We start from the raw sequence: 20582 nt of genomic DNA on the forward strand, positions 1-20582 counted from the left end.
TAAGTTAGAATGAGTCCACAGTTGAAAGAAGTGCTAAGGAAGTGTCCTGCGACTTATCACGATTCGTAATAAGAACATACTGATATGCCGATATGCTAATTATTAGGCCACATCTGGCGTCGTAGCTCCAGAAAAAAAAATCTGTATAGAATTAATGACTTGTTATATATGTAGAATAATAATGACAGTAGTGACGATCAATCGTGTAAATATAAAAATAAAGTTAATCTTATTTTAGTGAATATTTAAATTGTTAATATTGGAGCGTTTTATTTTCTAACTTTTATAATTGTATTCCTAATAAGAAAAATAATTATCAAATCACCTGACATGATTTACTAAAAGTGAAGTACGAATTGGTCCTCTTGTAAAGCTTTGGATTTTGGAGCTGGCAAGCTGGGTTCGAAATCGTGAGATACTACAAACTATTTCTTGATTTTAAGCTGTGGGTGCGTTATAAGAGTGCTCTTCATTCTCTTAGCTTGAATGGTGGGTGGTAACGTGGCGTCAGATAACCCAAGTAGTTTTGTCATAAATATAAGATTTGTGAGCCTGGTGAATTTATAAACCTTTACTAAGTTTATCTTTATTATAGATTTAAAAACAGAAAACTAAGATCAAGAACAAAGAAATTAAATTATAAGATGCAGAAAATTAAAAGAATATCAAGGAAAAAGCTAAAGAAATTGACAGAAAAATAAAATAAGATGAAGAAGAAAAGGGGAAAAATTCAATAGATAAATCACGCGAAGGAGACATGAGATGTATAGAAGAATTACAAACAAAAATAAATTTGATGGAGGAAAAACTTGCAGAAATATTAGAAACAGCAAACACGAAAAAGTACAAAAGGAGATCATTGAAGTAAAATGGAAGTACAAAAACGTAACAAAATAATAAATAAATGAATATGAAACAACGTCTACACCGAGGTAAAATATCTGGAAATATCAAACCACCCACACCTCTTACTGTACCTGCTCAAACATTTCACTCTCAAACACAATATATTATGCAATATGGAATAGGAGAATCCATCTGTTCTACCTCTGTTACCACTACTGTTGTTTCAACTTAATTGACTGCTGATCCTTCCTGTACTACTCCAAATACACTATTACCTTACTAAATCACAGAATTTAGTATGTTAGTTTAACAACGTAGCTCATTCGAGAAAACAACAAGCTATGGTGGAAAGTTAGCAGGTTATGCATATCAGGTACAGTTTGAAATAGCTTCTAAAATGAATGAATGGAGTAGTTAATGGAAATATATTAATCTTGATGCACATTTTAAAAGAGAAATTTTCACAACAATGTGCAACCTTCTAATTGAAAAACTGTAGCAATTATCAGACATTAATGGCTACTTTATCAAACAGATTTAGAGGGTTGCATTAGAACAAAATCTTTAAAGCAAAGTTTAGAAGCAGAGTAAAAGGGAAAATGAAACCTTAACTAAACTTGCGGAAGATATGAAAAAATTGCTCAATTATCTTATCCAGATGCTACATGGGAAACAGTATATTTGTGGGTATGCTACTAATTCGTAGAAGCTTTAGTAGTTGAGGATATGCAAATTAGACTAAAGCAAAGTGGGTATATGTCTTTAATGGAAGCTGTACAGTTCGTAATTGGACTAGGATAAACTTAAGATGCAGATAAACAACTAAAAAGCACTCAGAAATTTATGGGATTATCAGTTCAAATAGTGTAGAAACATATTCTCTTATGGAGGTATAGAATATCTCAAACAATTAATTACATATATGTATACTCAGAGTGGAAAAGGCAAACCACAGAATAAAAAAAAATCCTTCAATTGCAACTTAAAAACGCTATTATCTGGGACTGCTGGCAAAAACCTTTAATTAACAACTATTTACTCAGAATTAAAGATATATAAAAGAGGACAGTAGGCATTTCATCTGTATCTTAAATGACATATTGCAAGGAACTGCAGTAAAAAGCTTGTGAGAAGTAAAACACTGTTGCCAACTGATGACAAAAAAGGAGAACAACTGTGAATCTTAAGAATATTTACTTTAGAGCCAAAACTGTGATGAATAAACAGATAATACTAAGCCAAGAGGATGAGCATCTGAGCCAAACAAATTAAAATGACAACAAATAGCTAACTAAACATCGAGAAACAGGAAATCGCTGAATTTAAGGGGCGAATTTTAGCTGAGAACACTCCATCTTCTCTAAGTGAGATATGAAGTGTATTATTTGAAAAAAACAGTTCACAAGTCGTTGTGTTTATTATATTAAGTTTTGCTACATGTTGATTGGATTGGTTCAAGACATGACCGTGTAGATACTTTAAGGGACATAGGGAGAAAGTTGTTGTCAGGACCCCTTCACTCAATTGATTTTCACCCCTCCCTCCTAAAAAAACGGAAAAGCAAGATGACACACATAGTAGTACATTAATCTGGCTTTCTAGTATAATCGTCGATCAAATAGGAAGCATTATAACAAGTGGGCATTGCGATCTCTTTCTGTTCAAATGAAATGGCAGGTTCAGTAATGAAAACCATAGTTAAAGCACTTCAGATTGCAATGTATATTTGTTTTTCAATTACATACCATTTTTCAGTGTGTTTATAATGTTGTAGCCTCCTAGCCTATTACTTTAAAATTCAAATATGATTGGATTTGTATTAATATCTTAAGGTCCTGTTGTAGTAGTCATCAATACTGATTTATTTGTAGTTTCTTTAATGATTGAGATCGTTAGGTCTTTAACCCAAGATGCCATCACCTCCAGGCATCTGTATGTTTGCTTCTGTTGAGTCTATATGCATCCAAGATTTCTCGAGTAAAGATTCGATTAGTAACAAGAAAAGAACTATAAAATCAGAATATAACAAGTATTTTGTCTGTGACTGCTATTACACTTCAAAATATTAAAATCCCTTGTATTTTTTTACATGGAAACAAAATTACAGCATAAACCTACCAGAAACAAAACAGCAAAAAGTAATAAGCATATTACAAATATTACTCCATTAAATGGTGCTTATAAAATGAAATAAAATACAACAATTAAGAGCTTTCACTCTGCAGAAGCAGTTTATAAAATGTATATGTATCAATATAATCTACAGACACTGAGAAAAACCTAAACTTTAAAAAGGAGTTTTCTAAATGTTTTCCTAGGCACATTAGGTGACCCATTTTTTTTTAAACAGTGAGCAACTTGGATGTGATTGCATTGTGTTTAGTAATCATAAATTCTTATAAAGCGCTTAACAATGATAGAATGTGTCATATGACCTATATCACAATCAAGTAGGATACTACTACTTTGTTCCTAGCTACAGTATCCTGTATACACAAGTGTAATATAATATATTGTATACAGTTATTTTGGGGCTTTGCCACGTTTGTACAGTCCGTATTACTATGCTCTGTCTGATGACCTTATCTCCTGACAATAGTACTGGAGTGTATTTTCTATTGGAAAATGCTCCACCAAGATGGGATATCACATGTAGTTAATGGAATTGTGAAACAAAAGAATATGGATCAATTTAGGGTACCAGGAACACCCAGACAGAGACCTGCAACAAGTCGTATACTAGCCGTGGTAAGGAAAGTGTGGTATCTTGGAACAGGTGAGAAATCATTATTGAAGGTAAGTGGTAAAAGTTGTCCACATGACAGCCATATGAAAATCATAGAGGATATTAAAAGGGGATGGTTTGTTGACGAAAAAAAGGAATTTTTCAAGAATCGTAAAGCAAGCCTTTCTTTTTGGGGGGGAGGGGTAGAAATTATAGGGTCTATAGGTTGCTTCTGGTACTCACAAAACATCACATAAGTCATAAGAAACAAACATATTCTCTTTTATTCCTATGCATTTGGTCTTAAAACACTTTTAAAATAGAAAACTAAACAGTGAATACTTGTGTTAACATTTAATAGCTTGTTTGTTTGTTGTTAAGCACAAAGCTACACAGCATGCTATCTGTTCTCCGCCAACCATGGGTATGGAAACCCGATTTTTAGCATTATAAGCTCTTAGACTTACCGCTGAGCTACCAAGGGGTCACTTAATAGCACATCAATTGTTTTTTTTGTTTTTTTTTCACTTTAAAGACTTACGAGTCCCTTTGTGCCATTCATTTTAAAGCTGAAATATTTTCTTCCATAATAACTTGCGGCAAGAAAGATGTGGGATCATACATATCTTTTAGTAGTTGATGACAATGTTTATGACTGAAAAAAGGGAACTTTTGAGATATGAGGGGATTAAGACAAGGGCTTGAGCCCTCCACCTCCCACTGTGCTTATCACTGCCCAAAATGATTAATTTTTGGCGGCATCACATTAATTGTGAAATTACAAACATTGTCAAAATGTAGTTGTGATACGTTCTATCCCACCGAGACTTTATATTGGGTGTGGTTGTCACATGACTTGCTGATTTGCATATTCAAAATCCCTTTAATATAACACATCTAATTCTCTGTATTATAGTACACTATCCTACAATGTATTGTAATACAAAAATGTTACGAATGTAGTACTATGTATGCTAGTTCCAAGGATGTGAACTGTTCCGCAAACAGGTGAGCTTTCTGTGACATATAGTCATTGGAGAGAAAATATCTAGAGACTCAAACAAAATTGAATCTGTTCAGAGTTAGTCAAAGTATAGACATTTGGTAAGGTAAGAAGATTTCTAGGACTATGCTCTTACTGTCATTGCTCTGTATAATGATTCTGTAATACGACTCGTCCTCTACACAAACTATTAGAAAATAGAAACAAGTTTTGCCGAACTGCTGATTGTGAACAAGCATTCAACAAACTGAGGAAATAAATCACTAGTACCCGAGTATTAACATATCTAACTCTTGTAAATCTACATAATAGATACAAATGATAGTGATTTTACATTAGCAACAGTTTTATCACAAATACAGCATGTGAAATCATTTGTAATTGTATTCCATGACAAGGCGATGCATTCTGCAAGGAGGAATTGTAAAATTTACAAAAATAAGTGTTGTTCGTGCCTCCAGTTATTTCTATCATTATCTATATATACAAATGCTTATATTCCAGACAGATTATGTAGCACTGAAGTGGTTAATTAATTTTTTCAATCCAGAAGGCCAAATAGCAAAATGGCTCTAGAAACTTCAGGAGTACAAGTTCAACATCATACGTTGCTCTGCTGTTGATGCATTATCCAAAAACCTTGTATTACCAAAGAATATAAACTTTGTGAAATGAGGAAAACACAAGATAATCAAGACCACCAACCTAAAGTGCAATAGAGCAGAATCTAAGATGAGACATTCACAGATGAAAGGTTTGAGAACTTTAATAGACTGCAGCTTGGTAGTTGCAGTCCATTAAAGTACTCAACTCTACTATGTATATTCTACCTAAAGTTCCACTGAAACAACACTCACAAATGATATGAAAAACTAATGTGGTCCAACACTCAACTGAAAGATGCTAAGGCAAAAGATATGAGTCTTAAGTGGATTATTCAGTGGATCAGAAATTATACAGAATGACCTTGTGGTAAATAATTGGCTCATTAAAGCTCAAAGACAAAACTTTAATGGATATAATGATATTCATTATGCATATGAGCGAGCCTGTCATGTTGAAAATGGGAAGATGTGAAATGACAAATTGTGCGTCGTCTCACCCTTGCTACTGACCCAACATCATCAATACCAATTTGTCTTGCTGAGCTTAGTTTTTCTTTACTTGACTTCTGACATATAATACAATATGACCCAATCTGTATCAAGTCTTATTCTTGCTTTTTAAGGGAGGAACTGGATAAGACTTGAATCATGACTCCAAGCAATTTTTATGTTGACTTTCACCTTCATTCGAAAGAAGCAGAAGCTCCCTATACTACAATACCACAACTACAATATACGACTAATAAAACTATCATACAGCATCTGCATTAAATCTAGAATTCTGAAATTAAACTACATTATTATACCAACAATGTTGAATTAGGAGAATAGTTGTAGTGGGACACAGATGATTACAGCTACAAAGAGTAGTAAAAGATATATATATATATATATATTGTTTATTAATATTATAATACTTCCATATTTGCATATCTATTAATAATGAAATTAACATAACTGAATGTTGTATTAATATAATACTACTCAACGATCTGGAAGATACTTTAGTGAATATAAAAATCATAGCAGACACACGTATGGTTATACACATTGTTATGGATGAAGAATTTTTATAATTTCCAGAAAATATACAAACATTGTTTTGAAGGATGTATAATGAGTCAGATAAGCTTATGTACATCAAATAGGTATATAAACAAAGTAATTCTGATGTGGCTGTAGCCTTCATATGGCTTTTGTGGAAAAATAAATGCATTTTATGGAACCAGCAAGCATCAACATATAGTGTAAGAGAAAGTTTTTCTTAGCACAAACGCAATAATAGTGGCGCCAGAATTGTGCAGAATTGGTCCTAATTTTTTCAATGGATCACTGTAGATTTTACAAGCAAAATAATGAATTCAATTAGCAGCTCAGGTGCAATTTTACCATTAAAATAAAAGCTAAATCAAAATACAAATCGGTGAATTCGTCTCTTTTATACTTATAAAGCATGTTTCTAACATCCCTGAGGTCAATAGATAAATATATAGATTTAAATGCTGTTTGATGTTTCGAGTAGACAGGTGTCAGAGTGTACAGGCAGTGTGAGAAACACTTTCCGACATGGACTATGGAAATGATGATACACAATTTATTTAAATTACTAGCCAAACGAGAATCATAATGCATTTGAAAGCATTAAATTTGCATCTCTGTTCCTATGGAAACAACACGCAGATAAGTAAGGACAAAGGGACAAAAAAAAAAAAGATCAGATGAGATCAAGAAACAATTTGATATAGGTCTTATCTTTTGTACGGTGAGATAGTCAATTCTATAAAATCTTGGATCATACTACTCTCCGCAATGGCAGCAGACCCTCCTCCTATTATGAAGGCTCCAATTTGAGATATAATCTTTTAAGATCTTTAAATTATCTAAATTTTGACTCCCTCTGACCTGGAAATGTTAATTTTTCTGCCTTCCCCATCAAATTAACTCTTTGCCCCTTATGCTCATTCCCTCTTATAAATGATCCTAGAAATGCCACTGCTGGTGGAAAAAAATTAAAGTACCGTATGGCGTAGCTAGAAAAAGCAAAATGTGCACAATATACAAACAGAAGGCTACTTTTAACAAAGCCGGGCCCCCCAGTGGCACAGCGGTATGTCTGCGGACTTACAACGCTAGAATCCGGGTTTCGATACCCGTGGTGGGCAGAGCACAGATAGCTCTTGTGTAGCTTTGTGCATAATTAAAAACAAACAAACAAACAAAACAAACAAAGCCGGTCTCCACGTGAGAGGTCAGCGCCAGTTGGTGTAACCTCTGGGATTATCAACCGATACTCAATCTAATTTTGGTAAGTTTGTTTGTTTAAAGTTAAGCACAAAGCTACACAATGGGCTATCTGTGCTCTGCCTAAGACGGGTATTGAAACCCGATTTCTAGCGTTGTAATTCCGCAGACATACCGCTGTGCTACTGGGGGACTTCTGGTAAGCATTCAGCCTATTTCTAATGTCAAACCATTCATTTATTATTTATTACAAAATATTTCACACACTCACAAAGTAATATATTTAAAACATACTTTAATACAGGCATCACAATGAAACGTTTATAGTGTTTTTTAAAGTCCGTTATATATTTTTAATTGAGACTAATAGTAAATTACATTTGTATGGTTTACATGTTTTTCTTTGTACACACCAGATAGCGCTTTCCTAAGATAGGGCATGTGTTGTAAAAAAAAAAAAAACGTTATCGTAGAGAGTCTTGAGCTTTACAATTTTTAAAAATTACGCTGTCTTAGGAATTATTCTTTTAAATGGATATTTTTCGAAAAAGTGTACTTCAGTTTCTTCCGCAGCAATGTTTTGATGAGTTTTTCGTAGATTTTAATTTTTTTCATGGTAAGTAATCGTTTGAATTACTATATTTATTTAGAAATTAGACTAATGTTAAGTAGTACTACTGAGTACTAGTGAGAAAATTATGCTCATAGTATTAGTAGGGCAGCGTTTCTGCTAGTGCAACGTAATAAATGTGGATTACTATGTTTTAAATTTTAAGGAATTTGATGGAAACAACCTCAGTAGAGTTATGGAAGAAGAGGATTTTGATGTTCTGCTTGATTAATCTCTTAAGCCATCCAAGTAGTGTGCTGTTGCTAATGGTAGGGTAAACAGGATTTTACTTTTAGGTTGTAACTTGTATGTACTAATCTACAGGATTATTGAATACAATGCTAAAGAGGTATAGGTTAGGCCAGTTGGGAGTATTGTATTTAATCTTGTTTTACCTTAGGAAGAACATTGAATTGTTAGAAAATGTTGAAAAGAAGGCTACTAGAATGATACCTGGGATAGAAATGTTGTTATACGAGAACGGGTTTATATCTATGAAATTGTAGTGAGAGTAGTAGAACCCTGGGACACAAATGTAAACTTTGGTAGGGTAGGAGCCATCTTTAGTAAGACATTTTTATTTTTCTAACAAAGTAATTGGCCTTAGGAATGGGTTACCTTCAGATGTGGTGGAAGCAGTAAATTTAAGGGAGGTTAAGAGAAGGTTTGATGAATATTTGAGAAATAAGGACTAGCTTTGAGTTTTTCACATTTTAATAGTTTAGTGGATGTGGTAGCCTAGATGGACCAACAGATGCCTCATGGTTCTTAAGTGCTATTCTTATGCTTCACCTTATCTTATGATTTATTTTAAAAAACATAGTAAAAGCTTTTTCTTTCTGTTTGATTCTTACCCTAATTCTGATTTATAAACAACTTTTATAAATATGTTAAGATTACACTTCACCAATCTATAACAGTTGTTGTTTATGCAACTTGATAATATTATTAAAGAGATTAACATTCACAAGCGAATGCAGCATGCCTATGTCATGCAATCATAACATGGCCACTTTTGACACCAGAAAATTAGAAAACTGTCAAATCACTGCTTGGGACATGCAAGAAGGTATCTTTGTACCAAATTCCATGTAATTTGGTTGAAATGCACATGAATAGTTCACAAAAACTCCAAATTGTGTTTTCCTTGCTAAAGACTTGAAAACAGTGTAATGCAGCTATGTAATGTGAAGAACTGAATAGTGGCCAATGACACTTTTTCTTCACTTCACCTATCCAGTATATGGGTTTTCCTCATAGTGAATACAAAGCATTCACACCAACAGTATGTTTGATTCTTTTAAATGTTAATGTGTATTTATTTTATAACAAGTAGTAATGCTGATCAATTATCAGTTGTACAAGCTGGTTTGATGTTTCTAAGTATTAAAAAAATATTATTGAGTATCATTTCTGCTAATCAAATTTTGTAATTTATGGACAGATCTTGGAATAAAATGTATATATGTTAAAAAAAAAACAAATGAGGTAAAAAGAAGACATTTCAAGACTAGTCAGGACTTTTCTAACATTTTGTGTCTTCAGAAATATTTAGGTGTACAAAGAATGTTTCTGGCAAAACATCTACCTGCAGAGATGTATATGTAATTGACACTTTGCTTTCTGTATGTAACTAAATGTGAAAATTTGTTATATTATTCCATACTAAGTAATCAAGCATATTTCATGTCTTCCATAATATCCTAACTATATTTTGGATTAATGGCTTACGTTAACAAAATTTTCATTGTACGTGTAGTTACATACATTTTGTAATTTTTAGCAAAATAATGTTAGGGTAGGATATCTATGATAATTAGTGTTTAGTGCTAGTTTTAAGTCATGTTTTCAAGGGCATCATTAATTACACATAGAACAACTGCATTATACTAATATATTCTTTACTAGTTATAGAATGGTAAAATTAGCTAGTTATCAACTATGACAACTCATCACAGTAGGGATAACATATACGTAGCACATTTTTCATTATTCATATGTATATATGATAATAATTACTTGTAATATTTTTTTTTGTTTTATATTCAGCTTTCTGCCTCAAGCTAGCAATAACCAAAGGACTTGGAATTGGAATAATATTGGGGTCTGTATTAGGTAAGTGTATATTTACATATATATATATCTTAAACATCTAAGTTGTGAACTGTAGCATTTTACTATATATATATGTACATATAATTCTTATTGGGAGATTGTAAAGATGAGGAAGTCCCAAGCTTGAAGATTTGCAATAAATTATTTACTGAGTCATCTCCATATATGCATTGCATTCCTCGTTGAGTTTCAGCACTTTGACTTTTGGTGGATGGAAAGAAGAATTATGAATTTGCATCATATTATTATGGATAAGTAAACTTAATAAAAAAGATTATAAAACTTGCAAAATTCCACTTTAATTATAATTATATAATTGTAAACTATTAACTTCAAGTTGGTACACTTCAGTACTTTGTCGTATTATCTACTGGATGGAAACTTCATGTAAAAAAATGAAGTAAATTTTTATTTAATGATGTTTTAATTTATAAAAAGGAAGTTGAAGTAAGATAAGGACAAATTCAAATTTTTATAATACTTGTAATCAGTTACAAGTGCTTCAGGAAATGTAGGAAGGGAGATAAATTTAAAGAAGATATCTGGTACCTTTCCAAAAAAACAGGAATTTTCAATTTAAAAGAAATTTCTGAGACGATAATTCACCTCTTCATATGGAATAGCTATCTTCCTCGCATGGCTGCCTACTAGATTTTCATGCCATTTAGGCAACTCCCACCTAATTTTACATGTTTTAATAAGAATTGTACTGGTTCATGATGATATCATGTGACAAAAGCCATCCACTAATAGGAGTGCGACACAACCTCCAGGTGCAGTAACTACCCCTATCCACTTGCACTCATGATAACTTCATTCGTCTCCTTGGCATTTCGTTGAACAGACATGTTTAAAAGTTCTCAGCTGTATTCAATTTGTTGAGATTTGCATTTATTAATGAAATTGATTTTTGTTTTCTTTGGATTTTGTTTCAAAAGCTTTAATTTTTTATCGTGAAATCTCAAATGACAATAACTTGCACTTAGTTCTCTGTGAGTGACATTATTACACACACACACAAGCCTTATTTCTATAATGGCTTTTGGGAGCTCATTAACTGTTTGGTGCATTGCAGCCATTGTTCAATTCATTCAGGATTACCACATGCTTACTGGGCCTCCTACTCTCATCCTGTTAGCCGAAGTTCGAATTTTTAATAAGTTACATTCAAAATTTAACTAAGCAACTTTACTGTCAATTTATGTCAGTGAAATTAGCATCATAGTGTACGTTATAAAGTGGTGTTTTGTACTATTTTCTTTATTTCAAAAGAAACCTTAAAAATTCTTCAACTTCAGTTTTGTTGTCACATGATGCACAAGTTTGCTTTTTTCAGTCTATGTAACTTGAATACTTCATGTACTTTGTACTATACATATATATATATATATATAGAGAGAGAGAGAGAGAGAGAGAGACAAAAGCTATGTTAATTGTTCTATTACACATTATTCTTTCAACTCCTTACTGCTTAGGGTATGTTCAGAGAAGGAGAAATAAATTTCTTGGAACTCTTGACAGAAGCCATGCCCACTTTCTACACACAGAGTTGTGATTTCTCAGCCAGTTATACTTATTTGAGCTAGATGTTTATAATCAATAGAAAGAACACATTTTGAAATACAATTTCCCAATGGTTATTTGAAAATGGGTGTAAAGAATTCCACAGAGAACTAGTCAAACTGCTCTTAATATTGTTTCTACTTTTGTTCTTGCTGGCATTTTGTGTTGTTTTTAACCTAGAAATATGTTAGTTAGATAGACAGTTAAATTGTATTTAGGTTTTATTTTTATATTTTAGTTAATTGTGTGTTATGTATGTTTTAAGATGCATATTTGCAAATTATAATAATTTTATGATATAACCCTCCTCCTCCCTGGTTCACGACGGTTAGTGTAGTAAACTAGTGCAACAACATTCTGCCGAAAGCTAAAGTATCTCTGCCAATGGTACCATAATATTGGTTTGGAATGCCCATTGACATGTGTTGTGATAAATAATAACAATTCTAAATGGGAAAATGTAGAGACATGTGATTAAGATTATAACCAAAAGAAGATCTTTTAAGATTATTTGATGAAAAATTAAAAGGTATATATATATAAATTTTTCATATGTCTTAATATTTAAACATTTCATTGTGCTGTATGTTGATGATAATAGCTATAGTTAGTAATGTAGTAGAGAAAGTGAAAAATATCATATTGACAGTTATCTTACTTTTGGTGTATATTTAGAAGGTTCTAGGGGTTATGAAAATGAAATTTGAAAACTGTAAGATGGAAAAAGTGTTTTTATACTTAACATGAAATTCACCTTGCATTCGAACTATTTAGGGTCTGAGTACAAATAACTAAAATGAATAAATAATTAATTTGATTGGAAATACTTGATAAAAATAACCTCATTCTTGGTGTCCAAAATACTTGTAATCTTTAACAGAATGTTACCATTTCTTATGAAGATACATTAAGAAAGCTCAGAGTTATCATAAATTTCATTTTCCATATGAGCAAGTGCCAAATGGACTTACCTGTAACTATAGGGTTAATATTTCTCATTTTTTACTCTATCATCTCAGTTCCTGGAATATACCTTATTGTTCCTTCTTGCTCCTTTCTCACTTCTAAATGCCTCATCATCCTTGCTGTTCATGACTCTTTTTTTTCTGACTTATAGACATTCTTCCTTTCCTTTCTCAATTCCTTATTGTTTTATCTAATTGGCCTGCTTGAGGATTAGGCCCCCTGCCTTCTTTTTTTTTTTTTGCACACTGGTTCCACATTGTTGCATCTTTTTCTCACCATTCTACTGCATTTTTCCTTCTAGCTCCACCTTTTATCTGTGGCACTTCATTGTGCTCCAGTTTTATGTAGAAACTCATTCCTTTTACTTGGCTAGCTCAGTCTGTTACAATTTTTCTTCTCTATCCCTACTTTGTTCCCCTGATCTTGGGACTTGTGGAGTTGGCTTACATTCTTCAAAACTGAAGTTGAAGGAAGAATGTATACAGTCATATGATTTTCCCAGGGTTTCCTTTTGTCTCAACCTTGCCCTTTATTGTTCCTCATCTGTATCAATTTACCCCTAGCTTTCCCATTCCAGGTTCCAGGCCTTCCTCTTTTTCTCCTCCTTCCTTTACCAGAAGTCTAGTTTATCACTCTTCTTTTTAATGATTGTCATGTCATGTCTGACCTTGTGGGTTCCTATTTCTTTCTCTTCTCCTGCTATTGGTCTCATTTTTCTGTTAACAGTCATTTTTCATTCCTCCAACACAGTCTCTCTTCTCTTCACTCCTCTCCCCATTTTCTTGTCTCCTTCCTCCGACCCTGTATATGGTATATTTCACTTGTGTGTAGTTTGCCATGGCCACTATGTCAGACATCTTATTTCACATTTCCTTTTGACCTGTCTTCCATATGTTTTTCTATGTTCTGTTCATCAGATTATTGTTTTCCAATTCTTTTCTCTTCTCTTTGACATAGCATCAGGTCCCTTTTATATTAATTTTTATCGTGAGGGTCTTTACTTACCATGTTCATGGCCTGGGACTGGGGATCCTTTCCTTGGTTCCTCTTCTTACACCTCTTATTTTTTACAGGATACTACTAGCTTGTCATGAGATCTAAACCCTTTCTCGTGCTCACTCAATATTTGGTACTTCTTGACATTTTCTTCATCTATTGTCTCAGCCAAGTTCAGTTTTTTTTTCACTTATGAGCTATTGCATATCTGCTTACCAGGATTTGTGCTTCTCGTTCTCATACTGTTAAAGTGGTTCTTTCAAAACTTTTGGTGACTGGCTTTCCTGGAATTCCTCATTCTATTGGGATGTGCACACATGCACCTTCTTCAGTGGATTTTATGAATCCAAGGGATTCTTTCTTTGATTCTACTATTCTCATTTGGTAAACCTCTCCTCAAGGAATTTTCATGGTTACTAGTACTTGCCTATACTACTTCTGCCATCCTCTTACAAACTCTCACAATGGATCTGTTTCTTCACAGATGCTTCCCTCTCTGATTCAAGTGCATCTTGGGACAAGGACATGAATTCTGGCATTTGAATACAAGACAAGCATTCACTTCACATCAGTGTGCTCAAACTTCTCACTGTTCTTCAGACATGTTACACTCTGACAATTCCATGGTAATTTCTTACATCAACCTTCCAGGAGGCACTTATTCCAGGACTTTGCTTTCAGGCATTGGCTCTACTCTTTTGGGCCCAATCACTTTGGGTTTGTCCTGTTACTTGTCATTTGCAAACAGTTAAGACCTTGCTTGTGGACTGCCTCTCTCAGCTGGTCTGTATCCTATTATTGGAGTGGTTTCTACACCTCCAGGTCTTTTTCTGGGTATGCTTTTCATAGATGCCTTTTCCACCCATCTCATCTCCAGGTCTCCTCTCTTCTGGTTCCCTGTTTCTCATCATTCAGCTCTGGATCTCTATACCTATCCCCCTCTTCATCTCCCTTAGCTCCTCACCTGGATATGTAACACTTCTTGTTGGATCCTATTGTTGGTGCCTCTTTGGCCAACTCAGACTTGGTTTCATATGCTTCTTTGCTTGACATACAGACCACTACCCAATATCTCTCTTCTATTACTTCAACCTCATATCTCTCTTTTTCATTGAGGGATGTCATCCCTCCACCTTCACATATATGGGATTTGTCTGTTGCCCATCAGGCCAGACTTTCCAATCATGTGGCATTCTTCTTGTCACATTATCATCACTCTTCCACTATGACAACCAATGAGAGTCTCGGGTCTTTCGTCATTGGTCCATTGGCCATTCCTTTCCTCCAGTCTATCCTACTACTTACCATCCTTAAGACTGGCCTTAAGGTATAGCAAATCAAGGTGACCATCCTAGTTCCTGCACCTTAAGGGGCCCCACATCCATGACATCACACACAAATGTAGAAATGGCAGAAAAACTCAACAGCTCACATTATGTTCATTGAATAGATTTTGTGAATTGACTTGCCAAAATAATTCATTCATTTAAGCCAGTGACACTGGTATACATGATTGCATAATTGTGTCATTGAGACTCATCTGAGTGTTCTCTCTTTTAGAAATGATTTTTTTCAAATCAAAAATAATAAAAAACTATCTGAGGAAAACTGTATGAAGAGAGGCTGGATGGAGTTACCATATTCTTCATTGAGAAGAAAACAGCACCATCATAATATTACCAAGATTTTATAGCAGAGTTTGCTACAAGGAAGTTGCAGGAGGATTTTAGAAATTAGGTGGCACAACACTGATTGGGGACTTTTTTTTTAATTATATGAACTTTTTTAAGGGGGCTCTGCACAGGTTGATTTGCCACTAGTCGGGCATGTGAATGACTTTTCCCACCAGGTGGCTGGGGTTACCTCCCAGGGTATACTTCCCAAAAACCTCATTGAGCCAGGAGAACAGAAAGCACTCGTACTATACACACACTGGCTCTACCAGCGCCCACTACTAGATTGGTGTTCTGCAAGACCACTTGAAGTATCCTTGTGATATACATATTTTACTCAATTGTCCAATCCACAGTGTTAGATATACCCAACTGTTCATTTTAGGTTTAATAGGAGAGTATTATTTAGTTTATATTGTTTGAGCATTAAAGTAAGTTATTTTTAGAAGTAATAGTTATGGCAAGTTTGCTTACGTAACAGTTTACGAATGATTTGTTGTGTACTTCAATTGTTGTGAATTTACATGAACCTTCTGTATTTTTCTTGTTGTTTAAGTGAGTATTGTTACATCATAGCTTCTCGTAGTTCGTAGAAAGTTCTACGAATGATTTGTTGTGTAGTTCAATTGTTGTGAATTTACATGAACCTTCTGTATTTTTCTTGTTGTTTAAGTGAGTATTGTTACATCATAGCTTCTCGTAGTTTGTAGAAAGTTCTAGTTTTCATTTGGGTCTCCCATCTTGTATATAGAGGTATTGAAAGTGAAAGTAAGACAAAGTTAGTGAGAGATTTAGATCGTGACTGTGTTTGTAAGTTTAGTCTTAAAGAGTGTATAGTAGCAATTTTTAAAATGTTATAAGTGCAGATTGTGTTGTAATAAAAAGAATAGAGAAGAATAATTTGTCTTGTCAGTTGAGTTCTAAAGTAACTGAATGTGCCTGTGTGGACTTTTGACGTAAAAGATAATTATTTAAAGCTCTGTATACTACTGTGGTAACCCACGGGGTAAAGTAAATGAACTTATCACGAATTATATTGTGATAACAGAGTAGAGGAGAATAATTTGTCTTATCAAAAGGTGTTCTAAATTAATTGAATCTGCCTGTGTTGACTTTGATGAAAAAAAAGAGGCGATTAATTAAAGTTCTGGATACAACTGTGGTAACCAATAGTGTAAAAAATTTTTGTACAATGTTTGACTTGTTTTGAAGATATATTATTTTAAAACTAGTCGATTGTGAGTTATCTGTTTATTATCAAAATTTATTGCTAACAAGTCACAGACACATACTGTAAAGAATCCTAGCCCATCCATACATACAGTAAAACCTGACACAGAATGTACCTATTCCATGAACTATCATGGAAGAAGCCAGCACCAAGGAAATGTTCTGCCCACTTCTTTGGCTTGTGCTTGCTGGCTTTTAAAAATAAAAATTTTGCAGTCACTTATTGTACTGTCTCCAATAAAAGGCCTTTTTGGCTGAAAGTCTGATGGAGATCTGAGCATTTCTGGTTCTCTCCAACATGAATTTTTCCCCCTTTTTTTCAAGTGGAGCAGAACAGATCCTTACCAGTTGTTAGCTGCTGGGCGATGTACCATGGAGAATCTCCATTGGTTGAGCTAAACGCAATACAATGAGAAGTGGGGCAGTAGTGACATTGTCAGTATAATTTGGGTCACTCTTCAAAAAACATAGCACATATCTATTGTGCCCTCCTCCCACAGCCAGAGTCTGTTCAGTAGAGTCAAGGTGAGCACACAATGTACAGACATGATACATAACTAATGTGGTTTTCTCCTGCAGGCAGAGTCCATTCAGCAGAGTTGAGATGAATACACACGGTATGGTCTGAACATGCCCAACCACGTTATACATATTGACTACCTGACCACTTGTGTGCATGTAGTTGGATGGTCACATGGGGCTTATTTACCTCTTTCTCCCCTTTTTTTCCGGGCAAAGAGTATACTCTGGTTGAGATGAGATGTGATCCTATGGAACCCTGCCATTGGGTATCACACTCCATTGGCTTCCCTTTGGGCACTTTTTGAAGGGAGCTCATCTAGGTAAAATTTTGCACTGGCCTCTCCACCAATTTCAATGTGGAATTCTAGCTATTCTGTGAGAAGGTAAATCTCAGAAGTTAATATTTTCCTTATCTAAAAGTGTATTTCCCATAGATATTGTCTCCTCTCACATTCCCACCCATACATCCCACTTCTAGTGCACATTTTTTTTACTTGTCTCACCAAAGAATGAAGTTATCATGAGTGCAAGTGCATAAGGAGAGTTGCTGTGTATAAAGGTTGTGTTGCCCTTGTATTGGTGGGGAGTTTTTGTTGTAAGTTGTCATCATGCACCAACTCAGTCCATGCTAAATGCATCTTAAATTAGATGGGAGTTGCTTCAGTGCTAGTGGCATAAAGATCTCATAGGCAGATGCATGAGGAAGATAGCGATTTTGTGTCAGGAGGTGAGTATCTATCAAAAATACATTTTCAGGGAAGGAGAATGTAAACTTTAAAAAAATCTGTAAATTTCTAGACAAGAAAAAGTAAAAATCTTTCCTTTGTGTAATTGTTGTGAGAGATCACTAGAAAAATAACTTTTGTTGTTGTTTTTTATACAGTTTATACCACAAAAATGTGGAATTGTTGTTGGAAAGACGCATTTAAGGAAAAATGAGATTTAACATGAAATGAAATTAAGTACTGAATATTTTTGTGTGACTTTTAGAAGCCCTTCTGGACATGAAGTTTATATTTTTTTAGTGTAAAACTAACAAGCTAAGAACACATTTAATTGTTTACACACTCACATGATGTGTGGAATCCCAGAGTCACTGGCTAGAACTTCATTTTCTGATAACTTACATTGCATATACTAATATTTCCCAAATCTAATTCATTTTTTTAAAGTATAAAATACATTGGAATAAAAGATATTGGTAGCTTGGAGGACAGGAAAATGGTACCCATGTAATCTTATTCTGATACTGGAATACCATGTCTGAAAAGGCATTCAAATACCATTGTCATGATGGTTGTCCTAAGGTTGGATGTTTGAATTGAAGAAACACATTGCAGTTTTCTTATGATAAAAAAACTTATTTTGATCAGTTAAATATTTTTGGTGACTGCAAAGGGGGTGGAATTCCAAAAGTTTCTAACAATAAGTGTGGGTGGAATCCAAAACAAAGTTATTCCTGCTCTGAAAACTGATAACCTTTTAGAGTTAATAATATTTGAGCATTAAATAAACATATTATGAATTAAAAATAATATAGGAAATAATCATAACATACATGAAATTGTGAAGTTTATTTCTTTTTATGCAAGTTTAACAGGAAAGATCCATTGATAAAGAAGTATTGTTTGTGTTCAGTTCTATTTAAAAATTTGCAGTTTGTTTATTGTATTGTATCTTTTGGGTCTTTGTTATTACTTTCACTTCTTATAATGTATATATGATTTTTATTCTTTTTTCTCCTATAAAACTTACTTAATTGATACTTTTTTCTTCTTCTCATGTTATATAAGGTATACAATTACAGTCTTGCAAATAAGTGAAAATTAAATAAGTATGAAAATGACATTTTAATAATCGGGTACACTAAGTTCCATCAGAAAAGCTACAAGTATTTGCAACAGGCAGAAGATTCAGAAAATGTTAAGCAAAGACTAAATTGAACAAGGTCAGCAAAGAATTAAAGCAAATGACTTGAACAAATAAGTCTTTATCATCCTGATTTCTGGCTACTGGGGCAGAGAGAGAGGATTCTTCATGTTTGCATGAGACAGAGACAAGAATGAGAATAATATTAAGTCAGGAGGAACATTCCTAATGTGATATTCCACAATCCCAATGATCATTCCCATTATACATTTCCTAGTATGATAAATTTCAAACTTATACTATTTGTATAAATCTTTGAACTACCCTTGAAATTAGTATAAACTCACTGCTGTTGAGCATAACATGCCAACAGGGTCAAGCAAACATAAGCCTTTTTAAAAAATTGTTGTCATATATGGTCTTTGTCTAAGATAGAGAATTAGCACAAATTTATGACCTTTCCACATCTTCTTTACGAAAAGGTTAACAAACCATGTGTTCAACGCCTGTATTACATTTCTTCTAAACTACTTGAACATACCTAAATAAAGATATATTCCTTCTACTTTTTTTAGTCATTTGGCCTATAAAAGTTAACTCTCCTTCCATGAGAGCAACGAACCAGTTCTTCAAACCCATAGTATGTGTATATCCTGCAATTCAAATCTATGCATATATCCAACAAATATTTAAAACATTAAATTAACACTACCCTCTGAATCATCGGGCAGTCTATTCTATGAGTCTCATCACTGACAGAGAAAACACTTAGCCAAAGAACAAATCTGGATTTAGTTTTCTACATGTTCAGCATTTTTATTCTATCACTGAGATCACAAAACAAAGAAAGGTCTAATCCCTTAACAATTTAAAGCAGTTGTAACAAGACAACTCTAATTATCTCCATTCCAGAAAATATACAAGTCCATTTCCTGAAACCTTTCATTGTACTTCAAACTAGGTATCAATCTAGTTAACTGTCTCTGCATTTCTTCCATTACTTTTTATATTGATAACTTTCCTGTAATGAGGAGGACAAAAATTATGTATCTAAATATAACCCACCAGACTTACACTAGGTTACAATAACCTTTTTACTCTTAAGTCAAAGATTTTAAAATATATCCCTATTAGCTCTTTCTGTTTTTAACTCAACTAATACTCGGTTGTAGACTTCAAAAACCATACTTAAATTTTTCTCTGTGTTTCAAACAACATCAGTGCCATTCTCATGCAAAATATAAGTTCTCTACAACTTTCTATACCTCATTTATGTTACCATACTTTATTTTTCTCAATATTTAAAGTTCATTTTGCTATTCTAGCCCAGTTCGTACAACTATACAGATCCTTCTGAATAAATGAAGCACTGTTAACAGTATCAGCCCTTATAGAATCATAGTGTTATCAAAACTTTTGGAGCTATACATACTGTTGATAAAAATATTAAACATCAAAGAACATAAATAGACTCCTATTTTTGTGGTAAACAAGCACAAAACTTAACTACAATTTAACTTATTCACATTATTGTGATTGTTAAAATGTTAATCCTCAAATGTTTACTATTTGATTAGTTTTTATTTTGTGGATTAGGAATGGAGCAATAATACACCCT

At 33.5% G+C, this 20582-nt stretch overlaps 1 protein-coding gene across 1 annotated transcript in view; it reads left to right on the plus strand.

The window, feature by feature from the left end:
- The first annotated feature begins 7860 nt into the window (after positions 1–7860).
- LOC106456851 (mannose-P-dolichol utilization defect 1 protein homolog) overlaps positions 7861–20582 on the plus strand; it is an 85888-nt gene continuing 73166 nt past the window's right edge. The window contains exons 1-2 of the mRNA XM_013916222.2: positions 7861–8036; positions 10080–10145. Coding sequence (XP_013771676.1) covers positions 7952–8036; positions 10080–10145 — 151 coding nt within the window. The 5' untranslated portion in view covers positions 7861–7951. The remainder of the gene's footprint in view (positions 8037–10079; positions 10146–20582) is intronic.

The sequence above is a fragment of the Limulus polyphemus genome, unplaced genomic scaffold (genome assembly GCF_000517525.1).
Source record: "Limulus polyphemus unplaced genomic scaffold, Limulus_polyphemus-2.1.2 Scaffold264, whole genome shotgun sequence".
NCBI classification, from domain to species: domain Eukaryota; kingdom Metazoa; phylum Arthropoda; class Merostomata; order Xiphosura; family Limulidae; genus Limulus; species Limulus polyphemus.